Genomic DNA, 22,803 nt, shown 5'->3' on the forward strand with positions numbered 1-22,803 from the left:
AAACACTGTACTAGTGAGAGAATATAGACCTTTAAATACTAAACTAAATTTATTTTAATCTAGCACATCTGGAACCAGTGGGATTCATCTCAGAGCTTAGAATTGGCTGAGGAAGCTAAAGTTACTTAACCAAACCCAGGGTCAGGTCAGGAAAATGCTCATTAACTTAGACAAGTGAATTTTTGAGACCATGGCCTTCAGATTGCCTGGATTATTTCCATGGAAATGCCACAGCAAGTTACTCAAAGTTTAGTTAGATATCCAAAGTGTTCAGATGTTACAGATATGAGTAGCTGTTTTTTAAATAATAAAGGGCTAAAGTGGCCATATGTCCCGGCTTTTCTGTAATTGATCCAATTATCTTTTTTAGTCCATAAAGGCAGTTAGTTCATTGACTGTATTACCTGATGTGGTATCATCAGATCTCTATTTTAGAATTAGACATAGAGGCAGGCAGAGTGTATGAAAGAACATGGCTATAGGAGGGATCAGAATTTCTGATTTCTTCCTAATCACCAAGGAACACCACTCCCTTCAATAAGAGCAAGACCCTGCAAGACTGTTGTTTAGGAACCAGCTGGGTATGTGTTTGTCTTTCACTTTTCCTAAAATTGGACGACTACTTCCATTTAATGCCCTTTTTAAAAAAATAGTATCACCAGAAGTGCTGAGTTTTACATTGATTTTACATATTGATGTCTCAGGCTATTTTTCTGTTTATCCATAGAAAATGATTTGTCCACATCCTTGAAAGAACATACTCTATTTATAGAAAATAACCACTTCTAATCCTTTTACCTTCCCATTTCACAAGTACTGCAGAAGGCTGTGATGAACCAGTAGCATATAAAGTACTGACAGGTACCTATATTTTGCAGGAAGATTATCATTTCAGATTCCCTGGTGGAGGAAAACAAAAACACTCTGGTCTTGTTTCCAATGATGCAAGTGTGATTGTTGGCGTCTTCATGAGCTCCAGAGGTCACAGCACGCTACCACGGACTCTCATGGCCCCTCGGATGATTTCTGAGGGAGACATAGGAGGCATTGCTCAAATCACCTCCTCTCTCTTCCTGGGCAGAGGTAGTGTGGCCTCCAACCGGCATCTCCTCCAAGCTCGTGGCATCACCTGCATTGTTAATGCTACCATTGAGATCCCCAATTTCAACTGGCCCCAATTTGAATATGTTAAAGTGCCTCTGGCTGACATGCCTCATGCCCCCATTGGACTATACTTTGACACTGTGGCCGACAAGATCCACAGTGTGAGCAGGAAGCATGGAGCCACCTTGGTGCACTGTGCTGCAGGGGTGAGCCGCTCGGCTACTCTCTGCATTGCTTACCTGATGAAGTTCCACAGTGTGTGCCTGCTGGAGGCGTACAACTGGGTGAAAGCCCGGAGGCCTGTCATCAGGCCCAATGTAGGCTTCTGGAGGCAGCTGATAGACTACGAGCGCCAGCTTTTTGGGAAGTCGACAGTGAAAATGGTACAGACGCCTTATGGCGTAGTTCCAGACGTTTATGAGAAAGAGTCCCGACACCTGATGCCTTACTGGGGGATTTAATGCCGCCAAAGCCTGCATCAGCAGCCCCTTGAGCAGTGCCAGCATCTGCTCCACACCGTCTGCTCCCCTCTTCACCTTTCTTTTCAAATGGTTGACTTTTGGTTCTCCCTGAAGTGTTTTTTTACACTGGGTGTTCAAGTTTATTTTAAGAGGTAGGGAGAGGAGGGGAGGAACATAAGTGGAATGCATACATTGCTAGTAACATTTTTAAAACTAACATTTTGGAGTAGTGTTTATGAAAATCTTTAACTGGCTTTTAATCATTTTTAATAATTTGAACAGTTTAATAAACTGGTTCTGCTCTATTTTGAATCCCACGCCTTTTGGCATCATGTCTGGTGCAGGAGGAGCTCAGTGCAAAAACCACTCTGGGCCCTGGTTAACCCTCCAGAGACAAGGTTTGCCTAAGGCTGCTGCCCACACAGCGTTTAGGGAAAACTGACACCAGCTCTAGTCTCTACTGGATTAGCCCTACTCTCTCCCTTCCCCTTTATTATTTAGTAACTTTGTAAATTAAAAAAAAAATCAACTTTATTATTTAGCTGTTAAGTAATTACAACAAAATCTGCTGCAAACGGTCTGTTGGAATCAATGTGCCCCAGGACTATATCAACATTATTTTTAATAAACCTATCTGCTTTAACATATTAGAATTTTTACTAAGAAGAATTTCAGTGTGTGTGTGTGTGTGTGTGTGTGTGTGAATGAAAGATTCTCTCTAATGTTAAAATATGGCTCCTGTGACAATGATGAACACTACTTAAAATAGACATCCCAGCTGAATCGTGTCAACATTTCACATCCTTGCAGATGGGTAGGTATTAATATCATTTACAGTGCTGCAACATTGTAAAACAGCATAAAATAAAAGGTAGTTTTCAGTTGTCTTTTGGTAACCAAAGGAGTGAATCCTCCATTAAAGAAATCAGTTTTTCCCAAAAGGTATGCCTTTGTTTGACTATGAAGACACACAAATTCCTAAACCAAACATTAATACCAGGTAATAAGCAAATAATAGCTTGCTTTGTTGCAACTTGGACAAAGTTTCAACTGCTCCTAATACAGTTGACAACACAACTCACTAGAGACTTGGTAGTTTAATTAGTTCTCTATTCTCTGTTCCTGGAAAGCCACCTGGCATTACCAGGTTGCCTCTTAACATTTAGGGGGTAGACACCTGTTACAGCACTGTTTCTTTTTATTTACTTGATTTGCCAGGTAGGTGGTAGCTGGCTTATCCATGGAATAATTTTCTAGAGTTTTGGTTTGTTTTGGCAAGAAGCCATGAATGATACCAGTGGCTGCATTTTATATAAATTATATATTTCAAATTTTATCTGGTCTGTGGCAGTGGTTTCCATCTAAATTCTGCCCTTTCTTGTTTCATACCATTTGCCTTCTTTAATAAACACGCACCATTTATTGTCTAAAAAGAAAAATTCAAATAGAGCTAATAACTTCTATGGGAAATTAAAGGAACCATAAGTGCTGTATCAGCACATGATCAAAAATCAAAGGAACAATAAAACTATCCTATAGCTATGGAGGTGATAGCTTCTTTCATATGAAGGCAGACCCTCAGTCTGGCAGTCTCTGGGTGAAACTCCAAAATAATCATTGTACTAGAGGAAGAAAACATCTAGTGACAGATATTCATGGTAATTAAAGAAAATTTCCTGAAGAAATCCTGGTAGACAGACACCACTACTGGGATATAGTAACTAAGAGCATTCGTAGCATCGAGGAAGACTAACATCTTGCTAATCTAAATGACAGTGTATCAGCCGGCCACAAAGGAAGGTGTGTGACCTAGAAGGAGTTAGGGGAATTTTTGTAGTGATCTCCAGTGCAGGGGAAGCATTTCAGAGTTCTGTAACATAGGACCCAGAATCTTTTCAAAGCTTAAGCATGCACTTGTCATTTTATATAAAAGATAAGTAGAATGCATCTTAACAAAAAATATGTATATGCACACAAAATACTCAGTTTAAAATATGCAACCTATATAGTGCCACAGGAAAAATAAAGCATGGATCACATCCTAATATACCCTGTGACACTTCTACCTTAAGCATGTCCAGACAAAAATTACACACTATGCCGTAAAATTTTAAAGGCAAAATACAATTTTTAAAAAGGGCTTATTAATTGCCACTCAAGCAGTGGGGTGAAGCTGCTGGCACACTGCACAGTATGAAAATAAGTAACCTTGGTTACCGTTTCCAGGGACACTGGGCTCTTGGCTAAGAGCTGAGGTGAGTGCACTGTTGAGTCATTTTAATAAACTTGAATAAATAAAAATGCAACGGTATTCCACACTCCCCAAATCCATATTGGTGGTACCTAATAAAACATTTCTACCATTAAATAGGTGCTGAAAGTAATGATACTTTTCAGAGCAAAGGCTTTTGTTGATGTCTGCTGTTTTCCTCTTGCACTTCCCACGGAGTGACTAATACCATACTTGGAAAGGTCAGCGGTAATTAGACATTTTATTGGAATATACAAATGGAAACCAATCTTATTAGCAGGTGAGCATACTTTTTAAAATGTTAGTGATACAGGCCATTGTGACAGAATAATCCAGGCGTCCCCAAACTACGGGCCCCGCAAGCCACATGCGCCCCCCCCCCCCCCCCGCAGCACTTCTGGAAGGGGCACCTCTTTCATTGGTGGTCAGTGAGGAGCACTGTATGTGGCAGCCCTCCAGCGGTCTGAGGGACAGTGAACTGTCCCCCTGTGTTAAAAAGTTTGGGGACCCCTGGAATAATCTATATAGCATTTCAAAAAAACTCGCCTGACTTGTGGTGGCGCAGTGGATAAAGCGTCGACCTAGAAATGCTGAGGTCGCCGGTTCGAAACCCTGGGCTTGCCTGGTCAAGGCACATATGGGAGTTGATGCTTCCAGTTCTCCCCCTTCTGTCTGTCTCTCCCCTCTCTAAAAAAATGAATAAAAAAAACCCTAAACCTCTCAGCAATGTAAATTCTGTCAAACGGGATGACATTCTTATGGCAAAGGTAGATTTTATTATGGTCTGTTATGGGATATACAAGACCAGTGAGAAACCTGCTTGAATTTGGGTGCCATTTGAAGCCTTAGGTGCTGCTCAGACTGAATCAGAGCACAGAGACCTCAGGAAAGCCTGGCAGAAACTGGCCCACATGTGTTGTTGCTGACACTTCACTAGCCCTGCTGAGGGCAAAAGCTCTGAAGGTAACCATTCAGAAACAGCTGTCATTGCTTTCCCCTTAGTCGCTGGAGATGGTATCAATGGGAGCAAATGAGAAAAACACGTATCTATACTTCTCTGCATTGTGGGGCACAGCAAGGTAAAGCAGAGGCCTCAGTAGTCACTTTTTATTTTATTTATTGATTGATTTTTAGAGGGTGGGGGAGAGAGAGAAAGGGGAGGAACAGGAAGCATCAACTCCCATATGTGCCTTGTCCAGGCAAGCCCAAGGTTTCGAACCGGCGACCTCAGTGTTCCAGGTCGACGCTTTATCCCACTGCGCCACCACAGGTCAGGCAGCAGTCTCTGTTTAATGAAAATGCTCTACATCTTTTCTGAAGATGGAAGTAAAAGGTGTAAGATGGAACAAAACAATTTCCTCAAGTTTTGTCCTGAAAAGGGAAAGTAATTATATAAAGCAACAATTATATAGGCAAACCAAATTTTTCAGTTCACAAAAACTAAGTCTAGCCTGACCAGGTGGTGGCACAGTGGATAGAGCATCGGACTGGGACACAGAGGACCCATGTTCGAAACCCCAAGGTCACTGGCTTGAGCACAAGCTCATCTGGCTTGAGTAGTACGGGCTCACGAGCTTAACTGTGGGGTTGCTGGCTTGAGCAAGGGATCACTCTCTGCTGTAGCCCCGGTCAAGGCACATATGAGAAAGCAATCAATGAACTACTAAGGAGCCACAACAAAGAATTGATGCTTCTCATCTCTCTCCTTTCCTGTCTGTCCCTACCTGTCCTTCTGAATCTCTTTCTCTGTGTCACAAAAAACAACTAAGTCTAGGTCAGACAATGTAAGTTTATACAAAGTGAAACATAAGATTTCAGTATCTCTTCATAAAGCACATGATTAATAATTCAGAGAATTGTGTGTCCTAGATTGGCTTGTTCTTCCTAGGAATAACAGTCCTAAACCACTTGACAGTCCCCCTGACTATATATTTAGTTTAAGTGGCAAAGAAAATTTCCTACAATAGCATGAGACTTTTCCTTCTAAAATTCAGTGTTTTTGAGTAATTTTCTAATACTACTTCTAAGTTCTGTTACCTTTACCATAAATATACTATATTATTCTCACTAGGCCAGGAACTCCCATCTACTAACCCTGAATTTTTGGGTCTCTCACAGAGATACTGTATTGAGTCAGCATTGGTACCAATGCGGTCATTTTTGGAAATTTGGACAAAGGCTACTGAAAACAGCTTTCATTCAGCTGCCTTTCCAAATCTTGTCTGAAAAATATACCGTGTTCACAGTCTGTGTGAGGTAAAACAAGGTTTTCAGGGAAGGCTCCTAAGGGAAAGGATATTCATCATGATACTCAAGGATTTGGGCCTCTGTCAAAATGAAAATTCTCTACTGCAAAACGCCCAGGCATATTTTGAAAAGTCCTCTTGAAAGTTGATGGTTTTAGAAATGAATGAAAGGAGTCAAGAACTGGTTCAGTTGCATCAGCAAAGTGGTAAGTCTGCCCTTAACCTACCTGCCATTGTTCAATGGAGACAATTTTTCTATAAAGAGAACATCAGTAGCCTGACTGCCGATAGTGTAGTGGAGAGAGCGTTGACCTGAAACACTGAGGTCGCTGGCTTGAAACCCCAAGTTTGCCAGCTTGAGACTCCAGATCATCAACATGATCCCAAGGTCACTGGCTTGAGCAAGGGATCACTGGCTCAGCTTGAGCCACCTGGTCAAGGTACGTATGAGACGTAATCAATGAACAACTAAAGTGATGCAATTACAAGTTGATGCTTCTCTCTCTCCTCTCTTTCTCCCCCTCCCTGTCTTCCTTTCTTTCTAAAAAAAAAAATCCAAAAAAAAAAAAAATCAGTTGCCTGACTAATGATAGCAAGGTGGATAAAGGGGTCACTGGCTTGGCTGGAGCCCCCCGCCCAGGCACATATGAGAAAGCAATCAATGACCAACTAAGGTGCCGCAACAAAGAACTGATGCTTCTCATCTCTCTCCTTTACTGTCTGTCCCTCTCTCACTAAAAAAAAATAAAAAGGAAAAAAGAACATCAGTTTCCTGACTAGTGGTGGCGGCACAGTGGATAAAGCATCGACCCAGAACACTGAGATGACATGTTTGAAACCCTAATGTCCCAGGCTTGAATGGGGGATTGTCCATGTGATTCCAGAAGTCTTCAAATTCAGCCCAAAAATCGCTGGTGTGACAAGCCCAAGGTTGCTGGCTTAAGACCCTCTGATCAAGGCACATACAAGAAACAGTCAATGTACAACTAAGGTGAAAGCAACTATGAGTTGGTTTTTCTTCTTGTCTCTGTCTCAAAAAAGAAATCAGTTTAATAACAATTTCCCCTCTTTATTCATTTCAGACATGAACACTAAATGCAGATACACACACTCGACTTCACAGGACAGCAAGTGTTCTTGATATAAATAAGCACGGATTCAAAACAGTTTTGCCAGTTCTAGTCCTACAACAATATTTTTCTTCACATGTCAATTCTTCACAGTTACAACACTGCAGCGGCAAATTATTGTGGTCCATATTTTAAAACATCTTAAGAAAAGTAAAAATAAGTTAGCAAACTCTGGCGCCACGCATAGTTTGGGTAGGGCAGTTTTACCTCCAATCCCAAAGACTGGGAGTGGGGACCTGGGGACAAAGGTCAATGTAGGAATGACTAGGAACTTCAGCTTTTCCCCATCCACTTCTTGGGGAACTCTTTATATAAATTCATGGAGGTGAACTTTGCAGTACTTGCTTTCTGTTCATTGGTCCCTGTCACCGATTGGTATGACAAAGAAATACCCAGCTGGGACTTCAAAGAGAAACTTTTCAGAGCAAATCAGGCAAGATGAGGCCAGGAGGTTTTGGTTCAACACAGTTGATCCAGAAGTTGGCACAGCTGGCATGATACTGATGTCCTCCATAGGCCAGCTTGAAACTGTCTGTTTCTGAGTTGAATGCCTGCCAGAAATAGACATGTGGAGCAAGTCAGGCTTCTGCATTTAAAAGCTAATCAGCAACTAGCATGTAACACTTCTCCAGGTCACAGAGGCCAAGGCCAAGATGGCACATACACAAAAGCTGAGCAGGTGGCTATGGAAATTAAGGTGAGAAAGTTTTTTGTTGCTAATTAATGGTATAAAATGTCTTGACCATTAAATCTAGTTTCAGTGAGAGAAGGCCAAGTCTTTCATTAAAAAGGCAGTCTAGGGGGGTGGGAGGAAGGTTCATGACACAGGGAACTAAAGCAGACAAGGGCTGTGGCTAATTTTTATCCCTCATTGTGCTGAAGGAAGCCCTTCCCTAAAGCCTGGCAAGTGACTGTAACAAGTAATCCCTTAAGTTTCTGTCCTATCATGAAAGAAAACAAATGATTATAAGCTCTTAGGCTCTAATGCCATTGGGAGATGATAATTAACAACTAAAAAGTTCAAAAGGGTATAGGGTTGCAAAATAAAATGATATTAAATATGTAAAAGCCTGACCAGGTGGTGGTGCAGTGGATAGAGCATAGGCCTGGGACGCCGAGGACCCAGGTTTGAAACCCTGAGGTTGCCGACTTGAGTGTGGGGTCACCGGCTTGAGCGTGGGATCACAGACATGACCCCACAGTCACTGGCTTGAGTCTAAAGGCCACTGGCTTGAAGTCCAAGGTCGCTGACTTGAACCCAAGGTTGCTGGTTTGAACAAGGGGTCACTGGTTCGGCTGAAACCCCCCACCCCCCTAGTCAAGGCACATATAAGAAAGCAATCAATCAATGAACAACTAATGTGCCACAATGAAGAATTGATGTTCTCTCTCTCTCCCTTCTTGTCTGTCCCTGTCTATCCTTCTCTCTCTCTCCCTCTCTCTCTCTCTCTCAAAAAGAAAAAATATATAAAGGAATTATTTCCAGATGAGTAATGCTTATAGGTGAGTTACAGCCAGCCAGTTCTCACCGCAACCATGTCCTGGGGTGCTTTTTAAGGCACCGCAAGTAAATAAAACTCTAAAACCAGTTTGTTTTTTGTCTGATAATGGCCAAATCCTGAAGCTCTCTGAGCTTATTCTTTGTCACTGTAACTTCCAGTCTTCCAAAAGTTGCGTATTCTGTTACCGTTTGTCACAGAGAAACATAACCACAACACCAGAAGCCAATTACGAGAAACAAGCATGCAAACAAGACAGAAGTGGATCCACACAGACAGCTAGTTGATTAAATCAAGCATTATGAGAGCAAGGATAACTAAGTCAAGGATTCGTGATTGGAACGGCTCAGGATGGCAGTGGGATCATCTGATTTGCCTTCCACATTCAAAATTAAGATGGAGACACTAAGATAATGTATAACTGGTTCATACTTTTTTAAGACGTTCCTCTGCAGACTTCTCTTCTTTCTGAAATAACGTTGAAACCATAAGGTCAACAAAAGTCCCAGAACAGAGCCTTGTGCCTGCAAACAAATCCTGGCGGGTAACCTCACCTCTTCACCATGCACAGGGTGCTGCAGCACAAAGCCAGCAGCTCCTTAGAAAGGGAGAACTGCATGCCTTCCCTCAGCAGCTCCCCACTGCCCCTTTGAAAGAACATCTATTTCTGTGCTCAGATTGCAAGGCTTCATAAAATCCCCACCACCTCTGGGCACAGACCTTGTGGTGAAGTGGCCAGGTCACATTAGGAAAATGGTTTGCCATCTGCAGGGGAAGGCATGTGACTTACCCGGCTCCTGGAGTCCACATTTAATAGGCACACCCCACAAGCAAGTTCCTGAGCATTTTTAATCCCAGGCCGCAGCATACAAGAGGAAAAATCCAGTGAACTTTCATCAGGCTGTGAAAACAAGACAAATGGGTAAGAACCCAGCAATTCTAAACACTGCTGGCTTCACTCCCTGATCACTCATCCCCTGTAGGTCCAACAGCAAATTAACTAAACTCTCTAATACCATCAATACAATTATTTACTGAGTAAATATCATTTACTGAGTACCTGTGGGTTCCAGGTACCAGGGATGCTAGCGTGAGCCAAGAACAGTCCCTGTCCTCTGAGAACTCACAGTCTAGGGTAGGAGGATGAAAGTCATACTGGGGGTAAGTACCAAGTGCCCAAGCACATAGTGGTGGTGGGGGGGGGCACTTAGCCCAGCTCACGGGGAATGGAGCCTGATGGGATATGCTAGGTGAAGGGGCTAGGGTAGAGGAGGTAGGGGAGGGAAGGATATTTATTCTATATAGAAGTAGAACAAGCAGGCCAGGCAAAGGATCTAAGCAAGAGACTGGGTATGGGAAAAAATCTAGGTGAGGGCCAAGATTATGAAAGGGGTAACAATGGAACTGGAGCATAAGGCCTTGGAAGGAATATATGGGGTTGAGGCTTTGTCCTGAGAAGCCATTACGGGCTCTAATCAGATCATGACAGCATTAGGTTTGTATTATGGTCAGATCCCTCTGACTGGGGGAGGCAATCTTCAAGGCATGGGCCTCAGTTACCAGGCTGTTGCAGTGCTCCAGGACATAGACACTGGAGGTGTGAACTAAGGTAATAACAGTGGGGAATGGAGAGAAAGTCGACACATGAAAGAGCTAGCAGTAGTCAACAGGCCTGGACGATCTGTTAGTGTGCATAGGAGGGACGAGGTTTGGGCAACTGAGAGGACCCACCATTATAAGGCACATGAGAGCAGAACCACGCTTGGGGATAGGGGATGGGGAGGAGAGCTCAGTTTGGTATACGCTGAGCTGGAGCTGCCCATGGGACAGCCAAGTTCTGATGTTACATAAGGTGGCAAATGAATATATTGTCCTGGTGCTCAAGAATGAGAGATCTGGAAGTTATCAGTGAGAGACAGTAAATCTAACAATGGCTAATAAGTAGAGCCCTTACTTGCGCTAAGCACCATACAAAGCTCTTTGCTTTTTTAAATTAAAAAAAAAAATTTTTTTTTGAGAGATAGTAAGAGAGGAACATGGAGTTGCCCTGACTGGGGAATCTAACTGGCAATCTTTACGCTTCAGGATGACGCTTCGACCCACCAAGCTATCCGGCCAGGGCTTAGTTTATTGTTTTTTAAAGAGGGGAGCAGGAAGGAAAGCATATGTTGTTCCACTCAGTCGTTCATTTTTTGGTTGCTTCCCGTGTGTGCCCTTGACTGGGGCTTGAACCCACAACCTTGTTGTTTTGGGACAATGCTCTTAACCCTTTGAGTATTGAGTCTTTTTCATACTCGCTGACTCCCAGGAGTGAAATTTTTTTTCAACAAAGGAAATTAGTTCCAGTTACTCTGGATGGTCAGGAGGCAGAAGGACGTACATGAATGTTCGTACTACTAAAAGTTAACCAACTGGGCTAACCAGCCAGGGCCAGCATATCTATAATCTACATTAAAAACATGTTACTGGCCCTGGCTGGTTGGCTCAGCAGTAGAGTGTCGGCCCAGCGTATGGAAGTCCTGGGTTCGATTCCCGGTCAGAGCACACAAGATAAGCGCCCACCTGCTTCTCTACCCTTCCCCCTCTCCTTTTTTCTCTCTCTCTCTTCCCCTCCCTCAGTCAAGGCTCCATTGGAGCAAAGTTGGCCTGGGCGCTGAGGATAGCTCCATGGCCTCCACCTCAGTCACTAGAATGGCTTCGGCCACAACGGAGCATCACCCCCTGGTGGGCAGGCCGGGTGGGTCCTGGTCAGGCGCATGTAGGAGTCTGTCTCTCTGCCTCCCCACTTCTAACTTCAGAAAAATAAATTAAAAAAATGTTACTGAACAAGACTATTTGAGAAATAATTAGAATCTGGAAAAACTCTGGGTCTTAAAATCAAATAAATAAAAGCCCTTTAATATCTGTTTACCAAAGGGATAAGGGAAGAAAACAATGAAAAGGTCATATTATAATCTCCAGTGAAAATTATAATGTTCTGGCCTGACCAGGTGGTGGCGCAGTGGATAGAGCGTCAGACTGGGATGTGGAGGACCCACGTTCGAGACCCCGAGGTCACCAGCTTGAGCACGAGCTCATCTGGTTTGAGCAAGGCTCAGAGCAAGGCTCACCAACTTGAGCCCAAGGTCGCTGGCTCAAGCAAGGGGTCACTTGGTCTGCTGTAGCCCCACGGTCAAGGCACATATGAGAAATCAATCAGTGAACAACTAAGGAGCCACAACAAAGAATTGATGTTTCTCATCTTCCTTCCTGTCTGTCTGTCCCTATCTGTCCCCCCCGCCTCTGTCTCTGACACACACACACACACACACAAAATTATGATGTTCTGCATAAATTACCTGTGGTTAAGTTAATCTTTCAAATGATAAAATTAGCCTTTATAATACACATCTATAAGCAGGGAGATTGCTGTAGTACACAGTAACTGCATGACACCCATCAGTGGCCATAATTCTATAAGAAAGTATGCCCTCACCCTGGCCAGTTGGCTCAGTGGTAGAGCGTTGCCTGGCGTGCAGGAGTCCCGGGTTCGATTCCCAGCCAGGGCACACAGGAGAAGCGCCCATCTGCTTCTCCACCCCTTCCCCTCTCCTCCTGCAGCCAAGGCTCCATTGGAGCAAAGATGGCCCGGGTGCTGAGGATGGCTCTGTGGCCTCTCCCTCAGGGCGCTAGAATGGCTCTGGATGCAATAGAGCAACGCCCCAGAGGGGCAGAGCATTGCCCCCTGGTGGGCATGCCAGGTGGATCCAGGTTGGGCTCATGTGGGAGTCTGTCTGACTGCCTCCCCATTTCCAGCTTTGGAAAAATGCAAAAAAATGCAAAAAAAAAAAAAAAAGTATGCCCTCTACAGGCCACCTTAAATTAAACATCATTGACTTTAATTGGGAAGTACTTCATGCATTTAGTAAGGTAAAAAATAATTATATTATACACTGACAAGTCCCAGAACCAGATTGGGATATATAATCCTGAATGTTAGCCAATAATAAACTACTAAAAGGATGTCCAAAAACATCATTATTAAGATGATGATTTTGGTAGTAATTACTGTTCTTCACCAATCTTTTCATTCTCCTTCCCTTAAATTAGGCATGGCCGTGCAACTTGCCATATGTGGGCCTATGTCATGTATGAACCTTTTTTTTTTTTTTTTTGTATTTTTCTGAAACTGGAAAGGGGGAGAGACAGTCAGACAGACTCCCGCATGCGCCCGACCGGGATCCACCCGGCACGCCCACCAGGGGCGACGCTCTGCCCCTCCGGGGCGTCGCTCTGCCGCAACCAGAGCCACTCTAGTGCCTGGGGCAGAGGCCAAGGAGCCATCCCCAGCGCCTGGGCCATCTTTGCTCCAATGGAGCTTGGCTGCGGGAGGAGAAGAGAGAGACAGAGAGGAAGGAGGGGGGGGTGGAGAAGCAAATGGGCGCTTCTCCTATGTGCCCTGGCCGGGAATCGAACCCGGGTCCCCCGCACGCCAAGCCGACGCTCTACCGCTGAGCCAACCGGCCAGGGCAAGTATGAACCTTCTGAGAGGAAACGTTTAGGACAATGTGCTGTTTCTGGTGTTCCCTGACCCTCCCATTGTGACCAGCTATATTCCACGGGGTGGAGGCTCTATCAGCCTAGGTCCCTGAGTGAGAAGGACATAGCACAGAGATCCCTCCAACTTGAGAAGGGCATTTAGCAGGAGCAAGAAATAAAGCTTTGTTATTTTACATCGCTAAGATGGGAGAAGCAGTCTGGTTTGTAGCATAATCTAGCCCAAGGGTCTCAACTCAGCATGTGGGCCGCAGAGCAAGATCACAGCCCTTCGGCGGGCCGCACTAGGTCTACAAAAGGCAACTGTTACACAACACTTTTCTCACTGCAGTTGAAAACAAAAAAAAAATCAGTACAACAAGCACAATCGTACATGCAGTTTACTCAGTGTCACAAAACGACCAGAAACTGTAGTTCGCATCACAACTGCTGTTAACTAAGCTAATATCTAGCTAGGATGCTAGAGAAATGAAAAATACAAGTAGGCCCTAGACTTACTTAATTTTATCCAAAATATATATATATATTTTTTGTATTTTTTCTGAAGCTGGAAACGGGGAGAGACAGTCAGACAGACTCCCGCATGCGCCCGACCGGGATCTACCCGGCACGCCCACCAGGGGCGAAGCTCTGCCCACCAGAGGGCGATGCTCTGCCCACCAGGGGGCGATGCTCTGCCCCTCCGGGGCGTCGCTCTGTTGTGACCAGAGCCACTCTAGCGCCTGGGGCAGAGGCCAAGGAGCCATTCCCAGCGCCCGGGCCATCTTTGCTCCAATGGAGCCTTGGCTGCGGGAGGGGAAGAGAGAGACAGAGAGGAAGGAGGGGGTGGGGGTGGAGAAGCAAATGGGTGCTTCTCCTATGTGCCCTGGCCGGGAATCGAACCCGGGTCCCCCACACGCCAGGCTGACGCTCTACTGCTGAGCCAACCGGCCAGGGCCTATCCAAAATATTTTGAACTTCGTGGATTAGTCTGTGGACCACACAAAATTGTTCGGCGGGCCGCAAGTTTGAGATCCCTGATCTAGCCTAATATAACTGATATAAAGAGTGATCTATGAGCAAAAGCTCACCTGCTTGGACCCAAGGTCACTGGCTAGAGCAAGGGGTTACTCGGTCTGCTGAAGGCCCACAGTCAAGGCACATATGAGAAAGCAATCAATGAACAACTAAGGTGTCGCAATACGCAACGAAAAACTAATGATTGATGCTTCTTATCTCTCTGTTCCTGTCTGTCTGTCCCTGTCTATCCCTCTCTCTCTCTGTTTCTGTAAAAAATAAATAAATAAAAAAAGAGTAATCTAGCCTGACCTGTGGTGGCGCAGTGGATAAAGTGTCAACCTGGAAACGCTGAGGTTGCCGGTTCAAAACCCTGGGCTTGCCTGGTCAAGGCACATATGGGAGTTGATGCTTTCTGCTCCTCCCCCCTTCTCTCTCTCTCTCTCTCTCTCTCTCTCTCCCCTCTCTATAATGAATAAAATCTTAAAAAAAAAAAAAAAAAGAGTGATCTAGACACAGGTTCCACAAGCAATTACAGACTTTTGATTTGGGTTAGTGTGACTATTCTTGGCTACGATGTTTTATGTAATTTCCTCTATTGCAGCGGTTCTCAACCTGTGGGTCACAACCCCAGCGGGGTTGCCTAAAGCCATCGGAAAATATAAAATGCATATCAGGTATTTACATTCCGAATCATAACTGTAGCAAAATTACAGTTATGAAGTAGCCACCAAAATTATTTTTTGGTTTGGGGTCACCGCAACATGAGGAACTGTATTGCGGGGTCACGGCATTAGAAAGGTTGAGAACCACTGCCCTATTGCTACTATAATAAATTATTACACAGTGGTAGAGCGTCGGCCTAGCGTGCAGAAGTCCTGGGTTCGATTCCTGGCCAGGGCACACAGGAGAAGCACCCATCTGCTTCTCCACCCCTCCCCCTCTCCTTCCTCTCTGTCTCTCTCTTCCCCTCCCGCAGCGGAGGCTCCATTGGAGCGAAGATGGCCCGGGCGCTGGGGATGGCTCCTTGGCCTCTGCCCCAGGCGCTGGAGTGGCTCTGGTCGCTACAGAGCGACGCCCCGGAGGGGCAGAGCATCGCCCCCTGGTGGGCAGAGCGTCGCCCCCTGGTGGGTGTGCCGGGTGGATCCCGGTCGGGCGCATGCGGGAGTCTGTCTGACTGCCTCTCCCCATTTCCAGCTTCAGAAAATAAAAAAATTAAAAAAATAAAAAAAAAATAAATTAGTACAAATCTCATCACTTAAAACAACATAAATTTATTCTCTAACAGTTCTGAAGGTCAGAATTCAAAAATGGGTCAGCTATGCTGCATTCCATCTGGACATTCTAAGGAAGAATCTATGTATTTCTCTGCTTCTTCCAATTTTTAGAGCCTGCGTGCATATTCCCTAAAACATGGTCCCATCTTTCATCTTCAAAGACAACAGCATAGCACTTGCCGATCTTTCTTTCTCTGTTTTTTTTTTAAAGATTTTACTTATTCATTTTTATTTTTTATTTTTATTTTTTTTTTGTATTTTTCTGAAGCTGGAAACGGGGAGAGACAGTCAGACAGACTCCCGCATGCGCCCGACCGGGATCCACCTGGCACGCCCACCAGGGGCGACGCTCTGCCCACCAGGGGGCGATGCTCTGCCCCTCCGGGGCGTCGCTCTGTCGCGACCAGAGCCACTCTAGCGCCTGGGGCAGAGGCCAAGGAGCCATCCTCAGCACCTGGGCCATCTTTGCTCCAATGGAGCCCTGGCTGCGGGAGGGGAAGAGAGAGACAGAGAGGAAGGGGGGCGTGGAGAAGCAAATGGGCGCTTCTCCCATGTGCCCTGGCCGGGAATCGAACCTGGGTCCCCCGCATGCCAGGCCGATGCTCTACCACTGAGCCAACCGCCCAGGGCCTACTTATTCATTTTTAGAGAAGAAAGAGAGAAAGAGCAATAGAGGCCCCGGCAGTTTGGCTTAGCGGTAGAGCATCAATCCGGTGTGTGGATGTCCCAGGTTCGATTCCTGGTCAGGGCACACAGGAGAAATACCCATTTACTTCTCTATCCTTTCTCTGTATCTCTCTCTTCCCTTCTGCAGCCAAGGCTCCATTGGAGCAAAGTTGGCTGGGGCACCGAGGATGGCTCCATGGCCTCCACCTCAGGTGTTAGAATGGCTCTGGTTGCAACAGAGCAATGCCCCAGATGGGCAGAGCACTGCTCCCGGGTGGACCTGGTTGGGTGCATGCAGGTGTCTCTCTCTCTGCCTCCCTACTTCTCACTTCAGAAACAGAGAGATAGAAGAGGGGAGGAACAGGAAGCATCAACTCTCATATATGCCTTGACCAGGTAAGGGTTCAAACCAGTGTCTTAAACATTCCAGGTCAATGCTTTATCCACTGTGCCACCACAGGTCAGGCTCTTTTTATTTTGTTGGATTTTTTTTTTTTTCCTGACAGACACACACAGAGAGAGAGACAGAGAGGGACAGATAGGGACAGAAAGAGAGAGATGAGAAGCATCAATTTTACATTGCAGCTCCTTAGTTGTTTAATGATTGCTTTCTCCTATGTGCCTTGACCTGGGGGCTACAGCAGAGTGAGTGACCCCTTGCTCAAGCCAGCAACCTTAGACTTAAGCCAGCAATCTTGGGCTTCAAACCGGTGACCTTAAGGTTCGAACCTGGGTCCTCTGTGTCCCAGTCTGATGCTCTAGCCACTGTGTCACCGCCTGGTCAGGCTCTTTCTCTGTTTCAATTGTCATATCACTTCCCTCATTCTCACCTGCTTCCCTCTTATAAGGATCCTTGATAACACTGGGTCCACCTGCATTATCCAGGATAAGTTCCCCCTCTGAAGATCCTTAATTTAATCACCTTAGATTAGAAAGTAGCTTTTATCGTAAGGTACCAAATTCACAAATTTCAGGGACTAGAGTGTGGACACTTTGGGGGGGAGAGCATTCTTCTACCAACCATAGGCACCTTCTCTCAACTGATAGCCATGCTGAAGATTCTGTCTCTAAAGCACTGTGCAGACTGGCAAGAGGACAAAAATGCTACCATTATTAAAAATAAACAGTTCTCCTGACATGTGACAGCAACAGGAAGTAAGCACTCTGAAGTTCACCACTAATTTCACCTTGAAAAGAAGCACAAAAGAATTTATATTATACTGAGGTTAATAGAGGAATCAAAGAGCCTGTGTGGGTTTTTAATTGACTGGAGGCCAGGAGAATAACAGTCCTGTCTCTTTTCAGAGATGGATGGCAGAGATGGATTGGTTTTGTTTTCCAGGACTGAGTCCTTCTTGTTCCAAACCTACTGAACTCCAACCCATATCCTTGAGATAAACCTTGGGCAATAATTCACTTGTCTCACTGACACATGATTTTTACCTTTGAATTCCCGTAGTCTGTACCTAGAGGAGGAGACGGGCTTCTACCACAAAACGGGGTTTGAGTCCATGGATAAAGGGCATATATAAAAGGGGAGGAGAATATAAAACTTTGCTAGTAAAACTTCCAGTTTAAGTAAATGTTAAGGAACCAAGATTCTGCTTACTGTGTCCAATGGGCTCACCGTGAGTGTAGCAAGTGACATGAAGCCGATTAGGTTATTCCAGACTTTATCAATGTCCTTAAGCAACTGCTGGAGTTTCTCACTGCACACTGCAGTGGCTCTGATCCCCAGCTCCACACGCTTGGTCACCCTGTACACTTCCACCACACCTGGCAGGGGAAGGGGTAGAGTTAGGTGCTGGAAGAGGAGAGATAAGTAGATAAGACATCATCACTGCTTGTTGGTCTCTTAGTTGGAAATAAGGACTGTATCTGGACATAGGTGAACGTGCTATTCCGTGGGACCAACCACCTCTCAATGTGTCAGTAGAACTGACTGGGAAGAAGGTAAACTTAGAGCTACAATATGGGATTTCAAATTCCAGCTCTGTCGCTTACTTGCTGTGTAACCTTGGGCAAGTCACATAACTTGTCTGTGCCTCAATTTCCTCATCTGCAAAATTAGGTTAATAACAGTACCTCTTTCAAAGGATGGTTGAGGGGATTAAATGGGTTAATATTGTAAAACTGCCTACAGATCAGGAGGCATTCTGCAAGTATTAGCTATTACTTTTTCTCACTTTTTTATGAGTCCATCTGTTTGACTATGGGAAATGCCATTAAACTCACTGAAAATGGGAATATAAAAAGTTCAAAAGAATCTGAACATCAGTATCACAAAGTAATTAAGAAATAACTCACTTCTTTGAATGCCCAATGGTTCACAGTCTGCAGCTTCATGTATCTTTTATACATTTAAAAGGACTCAGAACAGTTCTTTTCCTGTCATCTCTGAATTGTGGCTGGACTCTTCAAGTAAGGATGATAGGTGCCAAGTACTTTACATTCAGAGGACGGCCACCAGTCACATCCTAGCCCTCACCACAGCCCCTGCAGAGAGGACTGAGAACTCCGGGGCTGGCTTCATCAGCCCTGGGTAGCCTGACGGCTTCTCCTCTTCCTTTCCCAGGGGAAGGGCAGGAATTATTGCCCACCCTAAGCCAAGGGAGGGGGCTCCTAAGACAACTTTTCATAGATAGATACCAGGAAACCTACTAGAAGAACAGACGTCTGTTTATGTAGCAGATCGTGCCAGTATGGGTGGGAAAATGGAACTCGAGTCAGGTGGCAGGAGCAGAGACCATATGCCTTCACTATCCACTCACCCAGAAATATTTTTTAGTGAACACTATGTGCCAGGCACTAATCTAGCTACTGGAGACATAGCAATAAACAAAACAGGCCACAATCCCTCCTCTCTGGGAGGTTCCTTCTAGTGGAGGGAAACAGATAATAAAAAAGAAATAAGTAAAATACGTAAGATATTAAAGGTGATAAAACGGTGATAAGGCCAGGGAGAAAAGCAGGCAGGGAAAGAGACAAGAAGTGCCTGGCTGGGGAGAGGGGATATAATTGAGTAAGGGGGGCCTGGGAAGACCTCACTAAGAATGTGACATTTGAATGAAGATCTGAAAAAGACTAGGCTCCAGTGTCCGTGGCTCCAGCACAGGCCAGGCCTGAGCATGGGGTGAGGGGGAAACACCGAGCTGGACAGAGATTGGGGTTTCAAGTTGGACTGGGCTGTTTAACAGCTGAAGGTGGCTAGGAAGCTACAGAATCTGTGATACAGAATCTGTGTTAAGGGATAGAGAGGAAGAATGGATAGACCATGGTAAGGCACTGACTAGAGACCCAAGGATTTCATTTCAACGTCTCATCTAATTGAGACTCTTTGATAAACCAGGGGCACAGATTTATCAATGTAATTTTACATTGTTGCTGTTATGTTAAAATAGGTACTGGGAAACTTAGAGACCTTAAGTCAAACAGTCAATTGTTTCTGCCTATGACTTAAGTAAGTGTCTTATCTACAAAAGCAGATGCTATATTTAGTAAAGTCATGTAACTTGAGAAACCTAGATTAAACTACTTAAGGGAAAACCAAAACTATCTCACAGTGTCATGATTTTGAATAAGTAAAATATAAAACATACCTAATAAATATTCCATGCCTTGAGCTGACTGAATTACTTCTGTGCACACGGAACTACTACTGATTCCATTTAAGGTATCATTTGCTTTCTTAATGACCTATAAGAAATGAAATCACATCACCTTACATAATCGAGAAGAGTCACAGCAAATCAATTTACTATTAGTAGAAAACCCAAAAGGAAGAGGCCAGGAGGTGTGAAAAAGCATGACTAACTGATGCATGTACATGACTATGCTGAAACAAATGAGGATTAATTTTAACCTTGAAGAAAAAGCCCTCCATTTCTCTGAAAGAGGTTCCATAGCTTAAATTTTAGTTTAATTCAGGCAGCATTCATGACATCGTTTTGTTATTTATTTTTTGACAGAGACAAAGAGAAAGTCAGAGAGACAGGCAGATAGGGACAGACAGACAGGAAGGGAGAGAGATGAAAAGCATCAGTTCTTTAATGGGGCACCTTAGTTGTTCACTGACTTCTTTCTCATATGGGCCTTGACCGGGGGTGGGGGGAGTATAGCAGAATGGGTGACCGCTTGCTCAAGCCAGAGACCTTTGGGCTCAAGCCAGCGACCATGGGGTCATGTCTGTGATCCCACGCTCAAGCCAGCAACCCTGCACTCAAGCTAGAGAGCCCATGCTCTAGCTGGATAAGCCTGTGCTCAAACCAGCAACCTTGGGATTTCAAAGCTGGGACCTCTGCGTCCCAGTCCAACGCTCCATACACTGTGCCATGCCTGGCCAGGCTTGTTTTGTTATTTTTTAAACAAAGTGACAGACAAGGGCACAAATGACAAATGAGACAGTGTCTGCTATTGGAAAAGAAGCCTCACTTAAGACGTATGACTTTCTACAGAGCTTCATATGCACAGGCCTTCGAGGGTGGGCTCACTTCGATTTCACCTGTCTGTTCAGATGAACTAAGGAGAAGGGGAAGTGACACAAGGCAGCACTGACATACAGGTGAACACTGTAAAGGTGACATACTCACATCCAGGGCACTCCCCAGGCACCTCTGCCATTCATATGCATATCTCTCATTCTCCTGTGAATTTTATAAAAAGAATTGGGTTAAAAGGGCAAGTCTGGAATCCTCTATTTATAACTGTCAAATCAAAGGGCACTGGAAGACTTTCCTTTTTATTAAAATCACTACAGTTCAAGCACAGTTTATCTTATGAATGCATTAATAATTGTTTCTTATAGAGAAAGACAGGAAGGGAGAGAAATGAGAAGCATCAATTCATAGTTGCGGCACCTTAGTTGTTCATTGATTGTTTCTCCTATGTGCCTTGACCAGGGGACTCCAGCTGAGCCAGTGACCCCTGGATCATGATCCCATGCTCAAGCTGGCAATCTTGGGGTTTCGAACCTGGGACCTCAGCATCCCAAGCTGAAGCTCTAACTACTGCGCCACCACCGGTCAGGCCCCATTAATGACTTTTTAAAATTTCTAATAAATGTAACTTCCAAGCACGTAACTTGTAGATCTGAGGGAAATGTTTTGTAGCTGCTTCCCTCTGCAAATGTCGCCTTATTTATTCTAGTGATGGCATAAACTTCAAAGGTACTCTTCACACAGGTGCCTAGTACAAGAGGCCATATCAAGCCAGCCACCATGTGTGTGCCCATGTGCATGCATACATGCGTGTGCATGACAACAGGGGTAGGAGAACAGTTAAGTGTTGGCCCTATGAGGAAGCAGCATGGGACTAAGATAAGCAACTATAAACAGAAGATTCATAACGTTTTCCCTTTCTTCTCCATTTCTAATGTTCTACCATTTACTAAAATGATAAAGTCTGAGTGCTCAAAAAGTATTCCCTTAAACACATTCCTCCTTGTGAAGTCCCATAAATAATTTCGATTTTTTTTTTTTTTTGTATTTTTCTGAAGCTGGAAACGGGGAGAGACAGTCAGACAGACTCCCACATGCGCCCGACCAGGATCCATCCGGCACGCCCACCAGGGGCGATGCTCTGCCCACCAGGGGGCGATGCTCTGCCCCTCCGGGGGTCGCTCTGCCACTACCAGAGCCACTCTAGCGCCTGGGGCAGAGGCCAAGGAGCCATCCCCAGCGCCTGGGCCATCCTTACTCCAATGGAGCCTTGGCTGCAGGAGGGGAAGAGAGAGACAGAGAGGAAGAAGGGGGGGGTGGAGAAGCAAATGGGCGCTTCTCCTGTGTGCCCTGGCCGGGAATCAAACCCGGGTCCCCCGCATGCCAGGCCGACGCTCTACCGCTGAGCCAACCGGCCAGGGCCATAAATAATTTCGATTTTAAGATCACTAACTACTTTTCAGTGGAGGAAATAGAGAACGTATTTTCATCCAGTGCTGTCACGATTCTCTCACTTTAATTACATATTTTATATCTGGTGCCTTGTGACTCTCTGCCCCTCCTGTCACATGCGAAAGCTGCAGGCATTCTTCCTCAGGGTCCTCTGGGCTCAGCTGGCCCTTCACCTGGCCCTTCTGGGAAACCACCCGCTCACCTCCACTTCGCCTGTCAGGTCTTTGTACTTGTCACGGATGACAGGCAGCGCAGGCCTCTCACTCAGAGTGTTGGAGCGGTCTCGGAAAGGCTGCTCCAAAGCCAGAGATGGAGAAGAACGGCTTATTTCTTTATCACCAAGGCTCAAGCTCCTCTTGTGTGATCCTGGGAGAAGTGGATGGCACGGTTAGATGCCTGGATTACTCAGCTTAGTTCAAGCAGGGACTCTTGCCAATGTGACCCTCTCCTGTTGATGTTTAGGTCATGAGGTGTTCAGAAACACCATCCTCATTTGTTCTGTCTGGCAAGCTACATGCTGAATCCTTTCCATTGTTCTCTCTTGCTTGGTTTCCCTGCCTTTCATTTTCTCTACTACTCTTCCCCGAAATAACATAATTCTTACATAATTCTAAGTGCAGAGTCACTGGAATCCAGAGGACTGAAAAGTCTTTCTAAATATCAGTGCATAAGAGCTATGCTGATTTTCCAGTCCTTAGTTATGGTTCTGCACCCATCTCTCGCACATTCTCTCAATCTAATGGAAATCA

At 45.0% G+C, this 22,803-nt stretch overlaps 2 protein-coding genes across 24 annotated transcripts in view; one reads left to right on the forward strand and one right to left on the reverse strand.

Moving 5' to 3' along the window:
- The window catches only part of DUSP14 (dual specificity phosphatase 14), a 39,143-nt gene extending 36,931 nt beyond the window's left edge, over nt 1-2,212 (forward strand). For all 10 annotated transcript variants that reach the window (XM_066262801.1, XM_066262804.1, XM_066262800.1 and 7 more), the window contains one exon: nt 879-2,212. In XM_066262801.1, the coding sequence (XP_066118898.1) occupies nt 969-1,565 (597 nt within the window). In that variant the 5' untranslated portion in view covers nt 879-968 and the 3' untranslated portion in view covers nt 1,566-2,212. The remainder of the gene's footprint in view (nt 1-878) is intronic.
- Nucleotides 2,213-6,604: 4,392 nt separating this feature from the next.
- The window catches only part of SYNRG (synergin gamma), an 82,406-nt gene continuing 66,207 nt past the window's right edge, over nt 6,605-22,803 (reverse strand). For 11 of the 14 annotated variants that reach the window (XM_066262796.1, XM_066262786.1, XM_066262799.1 and 8 more), the window contains 7 exons: nt 22,257-22,420; nt 20,756-20,809; nt 19,766-19,862; nt 17,794-17,942; nt 9,482-9,592; nt 9,124-9,159; nt 6,605-7,743 (listed from right to left, as the gene is read on the reverse strand). In XM_066262796.1, coding sequence (XP_066118893.1) covers nt 7,612-7,743; nt 9,124-9,159; nt 9,482-9,592; nt 17,794-17,942; nt 19,766-19,862; nt 20,756-20,809; nt 22,257-22,420 — 743 coding nt within the window. In that variant the 3' untranslated portion in view covers nt 6,605-7,611. The remainder of the gene's footprint in view (nt 7,744-9,123; nt 9,160-9,481; nt 9,593-17,793; nt 17,943-19,765; nt 19,863-20,755; nt 20,810-22,256; nt 22,421-22,803) is intronic. The other 3 variants (XM_066262798.1, XM_066262797.1, XM_066262788.1) reach the window with 1 other exon arrangement.

This window comes from Saccopteryx bilineata, chromosome 2, assembly GCF_036850765.1.
Source record: "Saccopteryx bilineata isolate mSacBil1 chromosome 2, mSacBil1_pri_phased_curated, whole genome shotgun sequence".
Classification (NCBI taxonomy): Eukaryota; Metazoa; Chordata; class Mammalia; order Chiroptera; family Emballonuridae; genus Saccopteryx; species Saccopteryx bilineata.